Source organism: Salvelinus namaycush, chromosome 41 (genome assembly GCF_016432855.1).
Source record: "Salvelinus namaycush isolate Seneca chromosome 41, SaNama_1.0, whole genome shotgun sequence".
Classification (NCBI taxonomy): Eukaryota; Metazoa; Chordata; class Actinopteri; order Salmoniformes; family Salmonidae; genus Salvelinus; species Salvelinus namaycush.
In genome coordinates this window covers 13,464,860-13,485,457 of record NC_052347.1, presented here as the reverse complement: position 1 = coordinate 13,485,457, position 20,598 = coordinate 13,464,860, and the positions used below count along the sequence as shown (strand labels likewise).

Below are 20,598 nucleotides of genomic sequence, written 5' to 3'. Positions count from 1 at the left end.
TGCTGAAGGGCTGTCTGACAAGCAAGCTAGTGAGTGTGTTTCTCTGAGGAAAAGAGTAAACAGAGAGGTGAGGTGGCTGAGTAGGTGTGAGTACTAACAAGTACTGAGGCTGGGATCAAATTAACGGAACTGATTAACTGATCAACTTTGCTGTGTATAATCACTCTACTACTAAAGCAATAAATATAGTATTACCAAACACATGAATTTAGAACATAATATCTCTCATTATGTCCACACACTATTGCATTATTGCTTTGACACATCAATATAAGTGAAAACTAGCCAGAACACTGAGGAAAACAAAATACAATGCTGGTAGAAATGGCTTTAAGTGAAAGCTTGCTGTCTCAGGTGTCCCCAAGGTGTAACACTACCTCCATGACTCAGACATAGCTGGCATATCTGCAAACAAGCTTGAGTGAGTCCAAGATTAGGGTGGGGGGTTAGACACCCAGCCCACAGAGGTAGAGCCAGGGGCCCTGACAGCCTGTCACAGGCAGGCCTGTCTGAGGGAGCAGAGCAGGAGACGAGGGCCCCGGGGGACCAGCCTGGCTGGGGTGAGAGGCCACTGATGTAGCAGGGGCACTGTTCAGCTCTTGTCTCCATCACTGAGAGACACTGTGGCGCCAGCAGAGCATTGGGCCGTAGGGCGATATCACAGTGACAAATACATACCCTCTCTGTGGAACACACACGGAGAGACAACATTTTGAAGTTTTAAAGCTAATTTCCTGCAATTTTACACATTTTGCCATGGCTTATGACATGTTCTTATGCTATCTGAGTGACTCAAACATTATAACAAAATCAATGGGGGCCATGACGTTTTTTGAATTTTAGATTCTCCCAGAGTTTTTATTTTGGCGATTGTTAGTTATCAAAGATGATCTTATTAAAAATATATAGGTCCATTATCTTTTTTACATACTTCATATCTGGTTTTAGTCGTTTAAGTTCACACTGAAATTGTTTTACCTTCCTGAAAGTCAAGACAGACTGAATTTCTTTACAAAAATGCAGACATTCATTTTATGGTACCTCTAAGCATGGCAAATAGCAGGATATTACCTTCCATGGCCTTTGATGTGCAAAAGTACATCACGTTTGAGGATTTCGTTATTTACACCTCATTCAGTCCGTTATGACCTGGCTGTGACAGGAACTGAATGGTAGACTGCAGATACTTAAACACACAATGTGCAGTCCTTACACAGTCAAGCTGTGACTGAACCACAATAATAAAAAATAAAAAAAGGAATATCTAGCATCTACAGTTTCAACAAAATGATGTGGTATTACGCACTGAAAGTGTCTGATAGCTTTTCCTAAACATTAACCTTATAGCAAAAAAAGCAATTGCCTTCTTAATCCAATTCCAATTCTTAATCCAGATAAAATGAAATTAATTAACATAAATATTCCTTTTGGGATTAGTCGGTCCCTCTGACTTTCATACACCCTCTAGAACAGGGATTAGTCGGTCCCTCTGACTTTCATACACCCTCTGTCCCTCTGACTTTCATACATTAAGGTCACTCCCCTCACCTGGTTGTCTAGGGCTTACTTGAAGGGCAAAACAAAAACCTGCAGACACTAGGCCCTCTATGGAATGAGTTTGACACCCTTGCTCTAGAACAAGGAATTAATGTGGCATATATTGTTGCATCTATTAGCTTCCCATTACTCATTTAAAATACATAATATATTCTGTTGAATACTGTATTATTGTCTGGCCCGAATCTTGAATGCTAAAAAAAACGTATAAATTAATGATATCATTGCATTATGCAGTAGTCACTGTACTACAGATGGAGAAGCCTTCTTGTACTAGAGAAGGAATCCTGAGTCATGCCACAGTTCATCAATTGTTAGCATTTCAATGGCTTATCATCAGTGGCTATCGATAGACACTTCATTAATATACCTCTCAGGTCAGGTTACCATCTGTCTTCTTGGCAAAGCTCTGAAACTCCAACTCCTTTGTGTGAGTTGCCTAAGGTGCAACTCACACAAAGACCCTTGTCTCAGTTGCCTTGGACACCTAAAGGGCAATTCACGGGGCGACCTCATTCCACCAACACCTGACTCCATTTCTGGCAACCAACATTCCAAATCCGTCACTGTCAAATCAAATATCCGTTTCCTCTAGAACTATGCCACTGAGGGGTCTAGAGAGTGCCCCTAAGCATGGGCCCCTAAGCAGATAATAGCCAGGCACCCCTGTTGTATGGACAATTATCTTCACTCTGTCTAATGGGGAATATTTAAGATGAATAAAGTTGATATTCAGTTAAGATAATTAACACAATGCTTAGCATATGTATATGTTTTCCCGTTCTGTAATATATGATTTACAGTGCTCTATTTATGTTACTCATTTGTGTAGGGGTTGATGGTCACTAGTCCTGTCACTGAATGTTATGGATTGTTCTCATATCGTTCGATAGTGATTGACGCCAGAGCTACTGAAGAAACAAGGACCGAGGACACAATGACATTATGAACACTGTGTGATTCTGTAGCGGCTGGCAAAGTCACTGTCTTTTATTTTGACTTCATACAAGGCTCTCGGGCTGATGTTTAGAGAATATTTGGTACTGTCTGATTAATATATAAGTGCCTTCTCAGAGAAGGACTGTTAGATGTTTTTTATGTTTCTATGCTGGAGGGTGTCTCCTTGTTGCAACTTAAACCGAATAGATGTATGATTGACTATATCCTCGACAGCTCTCCTTTTTTATTCAGATGGAAATTCCCTTACATTCTGCCTATTTAGGCCCATGGCACATGCACTCCTATCTTATTTGTGTGACTGTTCTTGTCTATCAGCTTATCAGTGTTTTGTTCCTTGTCATGTTCTATGTTTTTGTGTGGAGCCCAGGAAGAATAGCTGCTGCTTTGCAAGAGCAAATGGGGATCCGAATAAACCAATAAAACCAATCTAATAATGCAATTTAATGAAGCACACAATAATGTGAGACATTTCATCTTGTAGCAATAACTTGGATAAACTCAATTCAAAATAATGTGTGATATTTTGACAGAATGTCAGCATAATATTTTGTATATGGCTCTCCCTGTGGCAGCTTCATCCACACCAAATGATCTCCTCAGTGAGTGATAACTGGGTAACTAGCATCAGCAGCACTCTGTTTCATGTTCAGAACTGAAGGGTCAGTCGGGTCTCTGCACATGGACCTAAGTCTATGACATGGACCGAAGATTTCAAAAGCAGGCATTTGAATACGGTTGTGTTGTAATAAGGGTTTTCCTGATCCAAGACAACCAGCATAAGCACCATTAGATGAAAAACGATGAGTTCAATCACTTGAGTACTTGGGTTCAGCAATGTTGCTTTTGGGATGACTAAATTACCCCTTACAAATTATACAGAAATTTCACAGTTGCAAATCTATGCAAATGATTTCACTCCGAGAAGGGTAACTGGCAGTCATCCTCCCACAGCAGGTAAAGCTGGTTCTTGGGTGTGAGAGATGAACAACATTCCATTTCCAGGACATTCCATTTCCTTCTCCAAGCTTGCCCAGTCAGTTGGCACTTAAGCCTATCCTATTCTATAGAAACCGAGTAAGCAGGTTGTGAATTACTGGACCTTAGGTACAGTATGGGATAAAGGTGATGGAAAGTTACCCTCACATTTTGAACTGAATTTATAAGCCCCATTTCCCTGGGCAGAGTATACAATTCCTCCTAAATAAATGAGGAAACATATAGACCCACAGTATATGGCAATGATGACAGACTTTTCAGATTATCCATATAAATAGCCTAAAGTTTGATGCTGTTTGGCTAAATTAAATTAGAACCTACGCCCTCATCAAACATAACTAAACCAGAAAGAAACAACTGTTTTATTTAAACTATGCAGCCTTGCTTCTCACCATGTCGTCGGGGTATCTGGCGGATAGAAGCCTCTCTGATGGCACGCGCCCATCTCTCTGCCTCTTGAAGATTGGTGAGAGGGTCCTGGACCAGTGCGACCCGAAAGCACTGCTCTACTTTCTGCCGGGCCATGCCTGTGCTTATCCATCGCCTCTTGAACGGGTAGAAATAGGCTGTAAAGAACGCCCCAACGTCCGCTTCGTCCTCCACTTTATAAGCCCGGCAGCCAAGACAGTCAGCTAAATGGAAAACCACCTCATCCTGTCCAGGTGACGATGAGATCTTTTGAATAGTGAGAGCACTCTCAGTCAAACTCACAGAATATCTGACCTTTGCGTTGAGCGAGTCCGTGAATTCTCCATAAAGCCCTTCCACGACACCATTGTGCTGCCGGGATGGGTCCGGTTCGGCGATGTCGTTATCCATCCCGTGGACGATGTGATCCGCAGATCGGCGTGCGGTTGATGAGGATAACTGCGGCTGGCTGCCCCTGCCTGTTTGACTGCTGTTGGACCCGGAGTCAACCAGCTGTTTTCATTGTTGAAAGGTCTCTCCCTAGTGACTAAAAGGGGAATCACACACTGAGAAATGAAAGTTGGACAAGGATGCCCCATGCCAGGAATCCACCTCTTCTCATGGAATATAATAAATGTTTTGCATCTTGAGCAAATATTACCATAACCCATTTTCCTGCAGGCTACTGGTTACATTGTTGATCAATTAGGCCTATTTACCGCTTTGCTATTTACCTCGTGGATAATGAATAGGCTAGGCTACTTCAAGGCCCTATTTTACCAGTAGCAAATAATACGATCTATTGATGTTAGAATATTATTAGGAAAGACGAGATGCAATGCTTTAGATTGATTACTCTCTTACAGCCTCACCAAATGCAATTAGGTATTTTCAAACCAAGGCTCTCATTTGTCTATTTGTAGGCTATATGGTCAGAATATCCTATGTTGTTCAATCATTTAGGTCTAGACTACCGGTATATATATTTCCATTATTATTTCACAAAGTCGGATATATGCCTGCTATGTCCTGGAGTTTATGCCCCCCAGTGTGCCACACGTGCATAAATGTGCACCAAGGGACACTGGCTTGCAACAGAGGGCAAAGAAAGAAGAAAAATATGTAAATTAAATCACAAATATGTATTAATAGGTGCATTCACTGAGACAGATTGCAACCACTGATTAAAACATTGTCACCCAACCCAACCACTGAGAGAGTAACCTTCCTGATATGTGCGCCACTTGAGGTCTGCTCTGGGAAATTCAAACCCACTCCCTACTGGTCCAAGATTGGTCACATGGGGGGTATGACGTATTGAAATGTATAAATACCTACCATGAGCACAATTTCAGTCTTTCGAACGTATGTTGTGCGGAGGCTATGTGGTCGGTAGAATTTTTTTTTTTTGGGGGGGTAACTATCTGCATCAACTCATAGCAAAATGCTTCAAAGACACTACGAACTCCAGTGTCGACCAGCCACCATGAGTGTAAATTGTAAGTTACAACTGTTAGCCATGTGCAGAAGTAGCTAGTTCGCTAACTGCTAGCCACATGGCAAGCTAACGTTAACTAACTTTCTAACCAAAAGTCTAGGCCTGGCCTGTTTAAATAACATTCTAGAACCCTGGCGTTTCTGTAGATCAGGTTCGAACATATGTTACCTGATTTTCCTTATCACGTAACGGGTTTTAGTTAGTGTTCGGATTTTGTTTAGTAATCACTGGTGCAGGTCGCCTGAGGTGTGGGAACGTGGTGGTCTGCGTCAACATTTGCGGCACACTTATGATTAATTTACTAGCGCGGAAACATTGTTTACACTCTATATTGTATCTTATTGCATGTGGTTAGCTATGTATCAGTCTGATCTTTATCTGCACCTTTCAGAACCGTTTGAACGGACTCCCATCTTAACTACGTGGATGGACGTCAGAAGTCCTATGAGCTGTGGCCAGTCAAGAGGTGAAACAATCTCCATGATTACGTTTGACCAGTTCAAAATTGGGCAGTTTGATGACAGTCAGATTTGAACAGGTCTGAAGTGTCTACCTAGCTTAATTAACAAGCCTGTGATGAAACAAGTTATCCCTGTCTGAACAACAGTGTTGACTTACTGAAACCCCTGAGGCTTGATGGAAGAGTCATATGATTTGAATGGGTACGTTTTGGCAGTAGTCAGTTGAGTGACTGTATTGTGTGGCGTAGTTTAATAAGGTTATATGTAGCCATGTTGCTTAGCAAGATCATTAATTGAAGTTGTGCAGTAATTGACTAATTGATACCCTTTCTTGTAGTGTTGTGGCCTCAGAGGGTGAAGGGACAGTTGCTTGGTGAGTACTTAGCTAGAACCTCTATGGGTCTCTTGTGACTCAAACGGAGACATTGATTAGTTTACTTTGCACTGAAGATGCTCTGAGAAATGCACAGCCCTGAATGTGATAATGTTTTTGACCGTTGTGGTAATGTGAACCAAACATGGTAATTTCTTTACAGGTCTGCAAACCTGGGTGATCCCATGAAAATGTTCCAATGAAGTTACTCCCGTGAGAGCAGGTAACTGTTACTTTGGCCATTAAGTGACGGTCAGATTGCTAAGTAAAGGTGTTAAATCTGTGGAGGGTGTAGTAACAAGTCTGTGATGAAACAAGTTATCCATGTCTGAACAACAGTGTTGACCTATAGAAACCCCTGAGACTTGATGGGAGATTCATATTGTGGGATAATGATTCATTAAAGTATTACCATGATGAACACGTATTAATATTTCAAATGTTTATAGTGCCGGAGAGTCAAGAGGACAGTTGATTGGTAAGTGCTCAGCTAGGTTTTAGGTTTACTTTACCGTGGATATAATGGTGGCTGTGGTTTCAGAGATGAAATTGCTGCATAGGAAGTGCCGTCTGATGCGATAACTGACGCCTGATAAAGCTGCTCTGAGAAATTCACAGCCCTGAATGTCACCATGCTTTTGGCAATTGTAGCATTGAACCAAATTAATGTAATTTCTCTACAGGTCTGCCAACCTGGATGTGAACCCCTGAAAATACAGCAAGTAATGCCATTGGAATCAGATCAGGTAACTACTACATGAACTGAATTAGTCTTATGGCTGATAATTAAATGGTATGAGTAATGGCGGTGCAGATGTGAAGAGGGTAACAAGCCTGTGATGAAACAAGTTATCCCTGTCTGAACAGAAGTGTTGACTTATAGAAACCCCTGAGGCTTGATGGGAGATCCATATGTACTGACTTTCTGGTTTTATAAGGTAACAGTTGACTGCTGGAGCCCTTCCTTGGCTTACTAGATGTTTTTCATTTTAGGTAATGGGGTCAAAGACGTTGTGCCAAGGACAGGACTCAAGAACTGAAATTACCAAATGAATGATCAGTGACTGACTAAAAGAAACAAGTTCAATGCAAACATTAAAGAATGTCAAGTTTAATGGTGTACTTAAAACCAGAAAGTCACAGGGCTCTAAGCCCCAAAGTTAATCTGTGTGAAAGGCTGAATTGTAAGGTGCTTTCTTGAGTGCGTCCAGGAAGAACTGCTCGTCCTGCAGAAAGTCACGATCCTAAGAAGATAAAACAAGTACATTGATCGACAATAAAGATTTTGAAACTATTCTGCTTGGTCCATCTTTACTAGATCATCTAGGGTAATTTTCAAAGCTGACTTCTGTTGTAAACTGTTTTGGCCCTCTGAAATTGGCTCACACTGTCCAACTTTAAACTGATTGTAAGCACTCAATTTGATTAGTAATGCATTAGTTACCTTCTCTGCTGTGTGTCTGAGCAGGGCCAATCTGGCCTGGAGCTCTGTAGAATCCGGACTAGAAAACTGGGGTGAGGGCTGGCGAACAGCCTTTGTGGAGGCCATCACTGGTCTGAATTCTGCAGTATTTACAATATTGTAAAATATGCTGTTCTGTGTTAATTCAGTGAAAAATATTTGTTTTGTAAAAGGCTCAGCCCACCTGTGAATATAGGGTCCATAGATTGAGGGAAAGGAGTGATTGGAAGGCTGTGCTTGAGTCTCTCCATTTCTCTAAGCTGCTCAGTCATCTTCATTCTCTCCTGCAGAAGGGGAAATGGTTAGTTGATATACCACTAACATTTCCATGAGTCTGGATATGATTTCTACACAATTCAAAGGCGCTATAGGAGGACTGACTGGAACCATTCCAGATGTGTACCAGCAGAGGCTGGTGGGAGATTGGCTGGTATACCCCCCACTTATTGACCTGATGGAGGTGCTGCTCCTGCTGTCTCAGTCTCTCCATCTGGGAGTGGATGCTCCTCAGCCTGGTCTGGTGCTCAGTCTCTACATGTCTGGACTCCTGTAGGGCCTTCTCCCCCTCAATATATTTTTCTGATGCCAGCTGCAAATACCGAAGCAGGGCGTCCAGTCAAAACATTGTGCTACCTCCACTCTATCGCATACAACAACCAATGATTTATATACATTACTGTCAACCCAATAGCTAGCTAATTGTGATGTTGTGGTCCAGACCTTGCTGAAGGCCTCTACCTCCTGGACACGTGTCTTCAGCTGCAGGCCTGTACCACTCAGCCTCTCCTTTTCCTTGTCCAGTTCCTCCCTCTGTCTCTCCAGAGCCTCCCTCTCCCGTGCTACAGCTGCCTCATGCTGCTTTAGCTCCCCAGCACGCAGCTTCAGGTCCACCTGTTCCTGGTGATTACAGAAGACAGCCTGTTTCAAAGCTCTGCAAATCTCAATTGGTTGAAATGTAATGACGATTGGGTTAAGTTCACTCCATTGCCTGAACATGTTAAAACGCTGGCAGTTTGCATGCGACAATGCTAGACATACAAGCCTCTTGTCCTATCCTAGTCTGCAGTACCTGTGCCATGCTGATGATGGAGCCCTCTCTGTGGGCGTCCCTCTCCAGTGCCCGGCTGGCCTCCCGCTCTGCCCGGTCCTGCCTCTGCTTCTCCTGGGTGTGGAACTGGGTCCACTCAGCCGCCAGCTTCCTCCTCTCCTCTGCACAGCGCTGCATTACCTGCTGCTGCTCCTCCAACAGGGCACTCTAGACATGGAGGGGAGTAGGGGTCTCCTAAGTCAGTGTTTCCCAACCCTGGTCCTCCAGTACCCCCAAAGAGTACACCTCATTCAGGGCTTGATGATTAGTTGAATCAGGTGTACTGTAGGGGGTACTTGAGGACCAGGGTTGGGAAACACTTGAGTAGGTATCTGGCAGACATCTTTAAAACCACTTCTCTCTCAGTATCTCTTACTTTTGCCCTCTCCAGCTCCTCTCTCTCCATGCTGATGTGCTGAGTTAGAGAGCGTCTCTCCTCGTCCAGGCCTCTCTGAGATGAGTCGGCCTTAGCCTGCTCTGCATTCACTCTCCAGCGCTCCTACAACACAATCATATTTAACATTCTGGGGAAATGGAAGGAAAAGCTAACCATTTATGCAAATTAAGACAACCTCTTTGTGAATATAATTGTGACCCTTTTGACTTGGCTGTGCAAGTACATCTTATTGGTGGCACTGGTGCAAGCTGTACATTCTACCTGGTCACCTCAATCAAAACATATTTTTGTTCAACAGTGAAGTGCTTTATCCTCATAAATGTGTCTGCTGTGCTACTGTACCTGCCTGTTTCAGTGGGTCTGGATGCTGTAATGAGCGAGCCTCATGCATTTGCGGGGAAAATAACGAAGCAAGCTAGTTATCCATGTTAAAAATGGAAGGGTCTCTGCTTTCTGTAGGTATAATACACATTTCTTAACGATCATTATTGAGCTCAAAGCGCACTGTTTTACACAGGATCTGATATGGCTCTGAAATTGCGCATCGGCCAAATCTTTTAGAATGTTACATTTACTGTTAGATGAATGTATGCTTCTCGCAATAGGTGTTTATTTAGGTCTAGCTAATGTGTTTTGGGTTTCCATTTCCTCGGGTGAATTAGCGCCAATTGAATTAGGTCTATATAATATTAGCGCTCATAAAGATGAAGGTACATTCATGTCTATATGCTAAAATGTCTGGAGCCCTATTTTTGAACCAAAAATTCATGAATCACTGGATTAGGTTGCATTAAAAAAATAATTTGAATCATTCATTCCTGCTTGGACATGTTAGATGTAACGTATTTGTTGAATAACATCTGTTACACTTAATCAAAGTTCATTTGTCACATGTGCAGAATACAACAGGTGTACAGTCGTGGCCAAATATTAATTTTCACGAAGTCTGCTGCCTCAGTTTGTGATGGCAATTTGCATATACCCCAGAATGTTATGAAAAGTGATCAGATTAATTGCAAAGTCCCTTTTTACCTTGCAAATGAATGGAATCCCCCACAAACATTTCCACTGCATTTCAGCCCTGCCACAAGGACCAGCTGACATGCCAGTGATTCTCTCATTAACACAGATGTGAGTGTTGACGAGGACAAGGCTGGAGATCACTGTCATGCTGATTGAGTTCAAATAACAAACTGGAAGCTTCAAACGGAGGGTGGTGCTTGGAATTATTGTTCTTCCTCTGTCAAACATGGTTACCTGCAAGGACACACGTGCTGTCATCATTGCGTTGCACAAAAAGGGCTTCACAGGATAGGATATTGCTGCCAGTAAGATTGCACCTAAATCAACCATTTATCGGATCATCAAGAACTTCAAGGAGAGCGGTTCAATTGTTGTGAAGGCGGCTTCAGGGCGCCCAAGAAAGTCCAGCAAGCGCCAGGACCGTCTCCTAAAGTTGATTCAGCTGCGGGATCGGGGCACAACCAGTACAGAGCTTGCTCGGGAATGGCAGCAGGCAGGTGTGAGTGCATCTGCATGCACAGTGAGGCGAAGACTTTTGGAGGATGGCCTGGTGTCAAGGGCAGCAAAGAAGCCACTTCTCTCCAGGAAAAACATCAGGGACAGACTGATATTCTGCAAAAGGTACAGGGATTGGACTGCTGAGGACTGGGGTAAAGTCATTTTCTCTGATGAATCCCCTTTCCGATTGGGGCATCCGGAAAAAAGCTTGTCCGGAGAAGACAAGGTGAGCGCTACCATCAGTCCTGTGTCATGCCAACAGTAAAGCATCCTGAGACCATGTGTGGGGTTTCTTCTCAGCCAAGGGAGTGGGCTCACTCACAATTTTGCTTAAGAACACAGCCATGAATAAAGAATGGTACCAACACATCCTCCGAGAGCAACTTCTCCCAACCATCCAGGAACAGTTTGGTGATGAACAATGCCTTTTCCAGCATGATGGAGCACCTTGCTATAAGACAAAAGTGATAACTAAGTGGCTCGGGGAACAAAACATTGATATTTTGGGTCCATGGCCAGGAAACTCCCCAGAACTTAATCCCATTGAGAACTTGTGGTCAATCCACAAGAGGTGGGTGAACAAACAAAAACCCACAAACTCCAAGCATTGATTATGCAAGAATGGGCTGCCATCAGTCAGGATGTGGCCCAGAAGTTAATTGACAGCATGCCAGGGCGGATTGCAGAGGTCTTGAAAAATAAGGGTCAACACTGCAAATATTGACTCTTTGCATCAACTTCATGTAATTGTCAATAAAACAGGCTCTAACCAATAGTGCAAAAAAATGTATTAGGTGAACAATAGGTAAGTAAAGAAAGGCTATAAAAGTAGCGAGGCTACATACAGACACTGGTTAGTCAGGCTGATTGAGGTAGTATGTACATGTAGATATGGTTAAAGTGACTATGCATATATGATGAGCAGAGTAGCAGTAGTGTAAAAGGGGGTGGCGGGAAACAATGCACATAGCCCGGTTAGCCAATGTGTGGGAGCACTGGTTGGTCAGCCCAGTCGAGGTAGTATGTACATGAATGTATAGTTAAAGTGACTGCATATATGATAATAAAGCATTGTGAATGATTTTATAAGATGGTGCCTCAAATGTATACTATTGTGAAGCTGCCAATTAATTTTTTTTTAGGGGCGTGGTGCCACCAACTGAAAACGTTAGTCTGGAGCCCTGTGACACACAAGACCTCAAATGAAGTCACTCGACACGTTTTTATTTCCAATCCCATTTTTTCCCAGGGTGACATGGCAACATTTTTATTTTACCTTTATTTATACAAGTAAGTCAATTAAGAATCGTATTTACAATGACGACCTGTCATAGAAGCACAGTCAACAAAGACCTAACCTCTGAGTGACTCCTGACCTTCTCTAGTTGCCTCTGCTGCTCAGCCAGCTGGGTGTCCATCTTGGCGATGACTTCTTTGAGCCTTGTTCTCTCCTCTGCCATGGCCCTCTGCTGCTGGCCCAGACGGTCCTGCATCACTGAAACGAGTAGACAAGCTGACTTTCACATAACATTCTCACTGACTGAAGGGAAAATAAATAGAAACTACTGTATTGTGAAAATCCTTGTTTTCTTTTCATAAAACTGAGTAGTGGTATGATACCTCGGAGCTGTTCGTCTCTCTGCCGTGCCCCCTGCTCCAGCCCCTGGGCTGTGTTCTCATGGGTGCTCTCCACCCGAGACGAAAGGTCCCCCAGCCTGTGGGAGAAATGCTCCATCTGCTCAATCACCACTGTCAGGGACCTACAACACCAATACACAGAATGAGAGAGGCTATATGATGTCAACTTGTAGTAAGTTACGAGTTTGGTTACATGTAGCATGTCCTCTGTATAATTCTTATGCAAAGGTCGGATATTAAGCAGAGTATGGTTAAAAATGAGTATTGAGTAGAAATGCATGTGTGACCTGGTTTGTGATGTGGCACTGGTCACAGCATCAATCTCCTCATCCTTCAATCTCTTCAGCCTCTGGACCTGATCCTCGTGGTCTTTCTTCATCTCCAAAATAGACTTCCTAGAGGAAGGAAACCGTGACACAGAAAAATTTAAGGAACATTATGGAAATATAAAGATAACATACATTATTTATCCACAAGCAGTGAAAATAGCTGAGCTTTAGGGAGAAAATACAGGCATGGCCACAATCTCTTGTTCTCTAATATGGTATCTTGCAGCCCCTTACCTCTGTAGGTCTCTGAGTCGCTCCACCTCTCGGTCTCTGTCCTGCTGGGTTTGGGCCAGTCTGCGCTGGTGCTTTGCCTGCAGCTCCATACGCTCCTGTTCAGCTATACGTGTGACGGTGGCTAGGCGCTCTGCTAGGTCCTCGCATTCCTGTCGTGCCCGTGCTTCTCGCTGTGCCGCGGAATCGTCAAGCAGCTTCACACGAGCCCTGGTGGATGCACACACACTCTTTTGGGTAAAGAGGTAGTGATTCAGTCTGTGGTGGTGGCAGGACCTCTATAGGTCTCTGAGCTCCTGTCATACCTGTGTGTGTTCTCCATGAGCTCAGTGTCCTGCTTGTGTCTCTGCTGAACACTCTCCAGCAACATCTGGTTCTGGTCTAGCTCCTGCTGTAGAGATCTCACCTGGAAGAGAAGACGCAGTAGTCAGAGCTGAATGTTGTTTATGGAAGTGGCAGAAAGAGGAAGAGCACTGTCAAAAAGACAGTTGATAGATACCTGTCCCTCCAGTTTGATGATGCGGGCCTGTAAAGCTAGATGTCCATTCTGCTTCTCAGTCTCTCTCTTCTGTCTCTGCAGCCCAGCTACATCCGCAGCTCCCCCTAACCCCAGCAGCTGGGACTCCAACTACGGTCAGAGACGGATACCAAAGTCAAGTTACCGAAGACTCTCAAAAGGGAACATCTGATAAAACCTGAGGTATCTGTGTTCACATTAGTAAAACGAATGAAATGCGAAGTGTTTCCATCAAATGAAAAGGTAATTGTGATTGAAGATTTGTTTCACCTGCTGCTGTTGTAGTAAGAGTTGTTGCAAACTGTTGGCTGAAAGAGACACCTGTTTAAAAGAGAGGAAGAGTTAAATAAGTGACTTATGGTTTCCAAACATATGTCATTATGGATGATTTTAGGGCATATAAACGAAAAATAGAAAGGCCTCTACATACCTGTGGTTGGACAACAGGTGCAGTGTTCTGCATCTGGCTTTGCTGTGGCACTGGGAAACCAAGAACAGTATGTGTCAATCAGGACAATCTGCCCATCATCAATGCCAGTGATTGATAAGAAACTAGAGGCATAACTATTAGAAATACGAATACAGTTGGAAAGTTATTCAAATGACTACTGTCCATAAGCTATCCCTATGTTTCCCTAAGAGTACCTACACTGCATAGAGCCAGGCATCATAGCATGGGGCATGGGGCCAGACATAGACTGCCATGGCTGGGCAGGGTAGTTAGGGGGCAGCTCTGCTTGACTTGGCCATCCTGGCTCCCTGTGATCCTGCAGGGCTGGTGGATGGTACTGCTGGGGCAGGGGGAAGCTAATGGTAGCAGAGGTTGGCAGGGGAGAGGGGTCTGGGGTCTGGTCAGGATAGAAGCCTACTCTAGCAGACACAGCTGTGGATAAAAAGGGGGAGACTAGTTGAGAGGAAGGGAAAGGCTGAGGTTTGGTGGGTGGATGTTGGATGACTATTGTGGGGGATTGTGGAGGAGATGAGTGGACTGCTCGACTGGTATCTGTGGGGAGGGGAGAGCTGATGTGTGCCTTTGACATGACTGTGGGTTGTGGATGTGTGACAAGCTCAGTACGGGTCTTAGGTGAGTGAGGGGTGTGGTCTGTGTGTGAATTCTGCCTGATAGGCTCGGTTTCTTCGGCAGTGGAATGAGCTGGTCGGGGCTGGGCATGACTCTTTGTCCCTATTGGCTCAGCTGCGTCACTAGTGAATGTGTGATTGGTTTCCTGTGTCTGCTCAGGAGGGTCAGTTGGGATAGGGGTAGACATTCTAGTAGGCTCTGGGTCAGCCAAATGACTAGAAAGAGACTTGGCTTGGAAAAACAAAACATGTTTGTTATAAAAGATGCTTCCCATGAGGTAGAAGTTGAATAGCACAACGTGTAGGGAAAATAGACATGGTTAGCTGGGTCCTCTAAGACGGGAGTGAGTAACATACCAGGCCTGAACTGGTCCTCTCTCACTGGGGTAGAGTGAGCAGTAGGGCTGGGCTGTCTGTGGGAGGGCTCCCTGGGCAGAGGAGAATCTCTTGAAGAGAAGGAACATAATCCTGACCTCAATGTCCAAAAGCACCAGAACTCATATAGCTCACTGGGGCAATATTGCAGTGGTAGATATTATACATCACAGCTATTTAGATTTAGGTTGATCATACCCTGGTTCCTTGTTGGGGGTGGATGCATCCTTCCTCTTGGAAGCTGGTGAAGAACCACGTTTGCTGAGGAAGTAACAGACAATCAATGTCAACATACTGAGATGTAAGCAGTCACTTCTAATGTAGGTGTTTCTCTAGAACTGTGGTAGTATGACCCAGCCTTCACTGTAGAGTACCCTAGTCCTAGCCTTACCTAGTCCTAGCCTTACCTGAGAAACGACTCCAGATCTACCTCGTCTCCAAACCCCAGAAAGTCTTCCTGGGTTGTCCTCTTTTCCTCTGACTGTGTGGATGATTGAGTCTTCTTCCTGCTCAATGCCCCTGATAGCCAATCCTCTTCGTCCTTTTGGCTTGCAGAGAACTCTACACTGGGTCCTACTGGTTTGGGGGATTTGAAGGAGGTGTTTGGAGTCTCTGTCGATGGCTGTGGAATGCGGTTGCCAGACGAGGAGGGTTTGCTTCCCACTGACGAAGAGGGGGTCTTCAAGGGTTCTGGTACAGGCGGGGGCTCTTCTTCCTGCTCATCATCATCCTGCGAGAGCCCCAGCCAGTCTGCAGCAGGCCGGGGAAAGGTAGGGGTGAGTGTGGTGGGGGTGATGGGTTTGGGTTTCTTCTCAGGAGAAGAGGCACTGTTGTCCTCAGTGGAGAATCTGAAAAGGAGTGGCTAATCTTAGATGGTGGCCATTTCCTTTGTCATACACTCTGGTCCAGTAGCTGACATAAATAAGCTTCAGGAACTCAGATTATATCTAAATATGATGGACTTTTTATTGACCCAACTAAGCATTGATCCAGGCTTTGACCAAAACAAACTGAGGAGGGCTTCTGCTAGAGCTCTGACTTACCTGACCGACTGTCTGCGTGAGTGTCGTCCCTCAGGTGTAGTGACCAGTGTAGGTTGATAGGAACCAAACGTCAGGTCTTCTTCTAGGAAGGGGTCTGACAAAGGGAAACAACAACTCTCATTTAATTCATTCAAGAATACTATATCACACTTTAAATACAAAAACATGGAGTGTTAGCTACCTTTAGTAGTGGGGGTCTCCTGATGATGCTTCTGCTTTTCCTGCTGCTGCGGAGGGTCCTTCCTCTCCCCTGTTGGAGGGCGCTCCAGAAGGCGAGGGGACGTCCCACGCCCCAGAATCTCATCTAGCCTGGTGCGTGCTCTTTGAGGGAGCTCACTGCTGCTAGAGACAGTCAGCGCAGAGGAACAGGGAGGGTGCATTTCAAATGAACTTTTTGTTGGGTTTATCATAGTCCATAGGTTTTGTGATAGCCTTGGTTGGAACTTATGATGTTGACTGAGGCATTTGAGACCCTACCTCTCATTCTTTGGTATGAGCACGGTCTCATTCTTCTTAGGGCTCTCTTTGGGACTCTCCCCAAACCCCAATGCATCCATTAGGTCATCCTCGTCATCATCAAACATAAGCTCGTCCCGCTTTTTTGCAACTGGAGCTGGTGAGGCTACAGGAGAAATATATGCATTTGATACATTCTGGCTCTCTTCTTTTGGGCATTTATAAATGTATAAATTCACAAATAAAACACACAAAAAAGTTCACCAACCTGTTTCTTTTTTCTTTATGATAGGGGAGTCTGGGGGCAGCACTGATTTCTCTGTAGGAGCTTTTTTGGTGATTTTTGGCTCATTTTTGTTTTCTATGGGTAGATCATCTAACAGGTCAGCCAAAGGGTCATCAAAGTCTGTAGACAACAGATATGATACCAGAGCTGGGGATACTGTTTTGATATTGATATGCTTTATGGTGTTAAGAACTCTACACTTAGGGCCACTCTAATGGATTTTACAGTTGGCCTGATATTTTTTGGTCTATACATGGGTCCAACTGTTAGCTTTGGTACCTTTTGTGTCAGTTGTTGGGGCAAGAACGTCATCATCATCTGAAGCAATGCAGCAATAGGGAGAAATAATGTACAATTATGTATATTCGCATTGTATTAATACTAATTTGGTGGCCCGGGTCATTGATAACCAATGGTGTAGCCAGACTAGCCAAAGACCCAGACAGGACAGTCAGCTCACCAGTGAAGCTGAACCTCTGGTAGCCACGTGCTGTCGATGCAGGAGCAGAACTTGGCTTCTTCTCCTCAATGTGTAGCTCATCTGAGATTCCTCCTCCTTTTAACTTGTTTCCTGATTTAGGAGGATTTTTCGTAGGTCCTCCAATGCCGGAGCCTTTACTCTGAGCTGGGGCTGAACTGGGCTTTTTCTTTGATCTAAAGAGATCAGCGTCCATATCATCTATGTCCTATGTAAGGATAGAACAGACACAGCTGGGTTATGAACGTTCACACATAAAGCCTGGAGGCTTACTCCCTGGGGATTTGTCATTAGAACAAGGCATCATTACCTTCATGCTCTCCAGTAAGGCTGTGGGATCAGCCTCAGAAACATCAGAGCCCTGGATTGGAAGTGAATATAAAAGATGTATATGAAGGAAAACATAGTCAACTGCCTCTCTGCCATACTTAATGTATGACCTGCCAACTCACCTCATCATTTTCAGCTTCCTCAGCCAGTTTGCTGAAGAAGTCGTCGTCGCCCAATAGTGAGCTGGAGAACCGAAACGCATAGAATTAGCAAGCAGACTGACAGTATCCTCTATCTAAATAGTCACGAAAGAAAGAGTTGAGACTACTCTCTGATCTGGCAGTAAATTTTTTCAGTCCCAGTTAACTCACCGTTTTCCACTGCGTGATGGTAGAGGAGGTCCTAGTCTGCCTGCTTCACGGGCCGGAGCTTTGGCCTTCACTGGGAAATCTGTACAAATAAACAGGAAAACTTTACCATCACTACACAGTGTGTACGTACAGTATATTATACTAATGATTTGTCAGTTTGAATGGTCATAGATCTGTTGTAGGGATGTAATTACATACCATCATCTCCCAACAGGTCTCCTAACATGTCATCAATTGAACCTGTAGTACAAAAACATCATATTGAATGAATCTGTGAGCTCCATTCAAGTTGTATTGTGCAGGATTTAAATGGGTAAATAACAACATCAGAGGGACTTACTCTTCTGCCCTTTCTTCTGTTTAGCCTGTATCGATTAGGAACACATAGAATAGGGGGTGGGTTTAATTTGTGGAACTTTCCAAAAACGTAGTAAAATACAAGATGGCCAAACAACGCATACAAAGTAGCTCGATAAAATCACCTTGCTAACTAGCTGTCGAATAGGCATCAACTCACCACATAGCTTATTCTTAATGTTTGTCCATAGGCTACCAGAGCGAGGACAGACATTTTTCGGAATAAACGTGGTGAATGAAAAACGTAATGACATTTGTATGCGTTGTTTGTTGACAACCTTGTTATTTACGAAGTTTCTGTAACAGATTCCTGTTGGAACGTTCCATAAATTATACCCACCCAGGTTAGGGGTTTTAAAACAAATTTCACTGCAGTCAATGGGGGTGACTGGCACTTGAATAGTTATAAACTGTAAGCTTTAACTAGACGCTATTTTGTTGTGGGGAATTGGCTAACGTTTGCTCTCAACAACCTATACTGAGCACTATTACATCTCAAGAGGGTTGATCTTGCAGAATGACCAAGAATGTATTAGGAGACTTGTGATAAATTACTCTTATCTTGATTTAGATAGTATACGATACTTACCATGATGTTTCTCTGACTGCAGCAGCGTTAAATCTGAGCAAATGTAATAGCTAATGTTAGCTAGCTAGCTAAAGTAAAGCGTCAAGGTGACTATTGGTAACCACAACGAAGGGAAATCCCAGCAAGTCTGCAAATTTGCTTTGGCTAGACGACTAGAAGCTACTGTCTGTAGCTATTATTTCACAAACTTTAGCTAGTATATTTGGTCACTAGCTACCTTTTAAGCATTTAGAAACAACGGACAAATAATGCTGAGTGTGGACAGCTAGGTGTTGTAACGTTACCACCAGCACTAGCTACATTCAAATGACATGGAAATGCGGTTGTCTCATCAGGAATGCATTAACGTTAACTGTGTAGGTAACGTTAGCTAACGTTAGCTAGAAAGTCAAAACCTACTCCCTCTGATTGACCAGGTTGAATGACTGAATACTAACTTAAATATTTAGAGTAAATCTAACCATCCCTCATTTTAAGTTCATAAAATACCAATCCATATGCTTTTGTCAGTGTGTTTACCTGCAGGTTCCTCTGTTGTAGCATTTTCAACGTACACTCCCTGTTTACCAATGAATTATTGGTAATTAAACGTTCTGTTTGGTCACCACTAGGTGGCGTTTCAGGTTAGAACATTTCAAGATATCAAGATATATTATTGTACAGAATAGCAGAATATAGAATAACAAATATTGTTTTTATCTAGCTAAATACTTTGTGTTTAATTGCAGGTCAGTATTGGTGTACAGAAGCGAAGTAACTGATTATATAACAACATTGTTAATTGGTCTACATAGCTAATCATTCAGTCAATGGTGGTGATGGACTGTATCAACTATACCCAACAAAATCTCAGTGGCACGAACAGATGAATTAAAGGAAAACTCCACCCAAAACTAACTTTTGGTATTTGTTTCTTTAGTCCATTGTTGATTCAGTCCCAAAATGTTTTGCATGTCAGAAATCAAGTTTTCAAGATATATAACTTTCGAAATACAGCCGGTATGATGCATTTTGCATCATATGATGCTGCGTTTTGTATTTGAAAGTTATAGATCTTGAAAACTTTATTGGTTACATGCAAAACATCTTGTCCCCTTCCTATTCCAGCACCAACAACACAGAGCACTTAAATTTGTGAGGTGGGATCAAACCAATTCTATTTGAGCTCCTAACAAGTAGGGCAGGAGAGATCATGAAATTGTGTCAGAAGGTAAGTGTCATGCAAATAACTGTCGGTCTCACGGTAATTGACCGTTAATTAACATAAACACATTTAGCGTACATAGGCTTCCACACATAGCCTACAAGCCACTGATGCAGACCTTTGGAACATCTACATAAAAAAAACTCTTAACAAATCCATTTAATATAGCCTACACATTACAATCAATCTATTTATTTTAGGCAGGTCTAAAGAAAATTATGATATGAAGAAAATGTTGCCTTTTTCAGAAGAACAGAATAGCATATTCTGAGTTGTCCTTATGTTAGGCCATGATCTGGCTATGCAATATGGCTGTAGGCTACACTAGTTCATTTAGCAGACAAGGTTTCCTTATAATTCCCATGACATTATTTTATATAATTTTATAGTAAGAGGAATACAATTGAATATAGCTGAATAAAATATAAAATATATTTTTCCCAAACGATTTCAGAGGGAGTGCGCACGTGCAGCTATTCTGTATTGAGCACAGTTAACAAAGTGATTATTTGAAACAGGTCCTCTTATATCCTTAATTATTTATGCAACTTTAGTTGTGATACAAACCTTAAGCTGTATGTTTTGATTTCTAATACATTCTAAATCAAATCAAATGTTATTGGTCACATACACATGGTTAGCAGATGTAAATGC

The 20,598-nt window shown here is 43.1% G+C and overlaps 1 protein-coding gene, 1 long non-coding RNA gene and 3 other non-coding genes across 13 annotated transcripts; 4 read left to right on the top strand and 1 right to left on the bottom strand.

Annotated features, from left to right (window-relative positions):
- The first annotated feature begins 5,283 nt into the window (after positions 1-5,283).
- LOC120034088 lies at positions 5,284-7,547 on the top strand. 3 transcript variants are annotated; one of them, XR_005474005.1, is made up of 7 exons: positions 5,284-5,309; positions 5,811-5,885; positions 6,218-6,253; positions 6,417-6,476; positions 6,703-6,731; positions 6,937-6,999; positions 7,247-7,547. It is a non-coding gene; the product is annotated as an uncharacterized LOC120034088 (long non-coding RNA). The 3 variants fall into 3 exon arrangements; XR_005474004.1 differs by having other exon boundaries at positions 5,302-5,420; XR_005474006.1 differs by lacking the exons at positions 5,284-5,309; positions 5,811-5,885 and adding an exon at positions 5,892-6,081.
- LOC120034616 lies at positions 5,985-6,056 on the top strand. Its single transcript, XR_005474056.1, has one exon. It is a non-coding gene; the product is annotated as a small nucleolar RNA R38 (small nucleolar RNA).
- Positions 6,790-6,862, top strand: LOC120034617. The gene has a single exon (XR_005474057.1). It is a non-coding gene; the product is annotated as a small nucleolar RNA SNORD49 (small nucleolar RNA).
- On the top strand, positions 7,082-7,153 carry LOC120034614. The gene has a single exon (XR_005474055.1). It is a non-coding gene; the product is annotated as a small nucleolar RNA R38 (small nucleolar RNA).
- LOC120034087 (fas-binding factor 1 homolog) lies at positions 7,349-19,296 on the bottom strand. 7 transcript variants are annotated; one of them, XM_038980513.1, is made up of 29 exons: positions 19,260-19,296; positions 18,135-18,159; positions 17,993-18,034; positions 17,795-17,873; positions 17,606-17,666; positions 17,464-17,514; positions 17,136-17,361; positions 16,658-16,795; positions 16,411-16,555; positions 16,115-16,275; positions 15,934-16,027; positions 15,298-15,738; positions 15,089-15,151; positions 14,873-14,961; positions 13,866-13,915; positions 13,706-13,756; positions 13,418-13,546; positions 13,224-13,324; positions 12,922-13,128; positions 12,646-12,753; positions 12,341-12,480; positions 12,079-12,215; positions 9,179-9,301; positions 8,785-8,970; positions 8,436-8,612; positions 8,119-8,304; positions 7,900-7,999; positions 7,698-7,816; positions 7,349-7,497 (listed from the first exon to the last, which is right to left on the bottom strand). In XM_038980513.1, exons 1-29 carry the CDS (start codon positions 19,281-19,283, stop codon positions 7,414-7,416), a joined length of 3,537 nt encoding a protein of 1,178 aa, XP_038836441.1. In that variant the 5' UTR covers positions 19,284-19,296; the 3' UTR covers positions 7,349-7,413. The 7 variants fall into 7 exon arrangements, with proteins under 7 accessions (XP_038836441.1, XP_038836448.1, XP_038836443.1 ...); XM_038980520.1 differs by having other exon boundaries at positions 8,167-8,304; XM_038980515.1 differs by having other exon boundaries at positions 12,097-12,215.
- Positions 19,297-20,598: the final 1,302 nt, after the last annotated feature.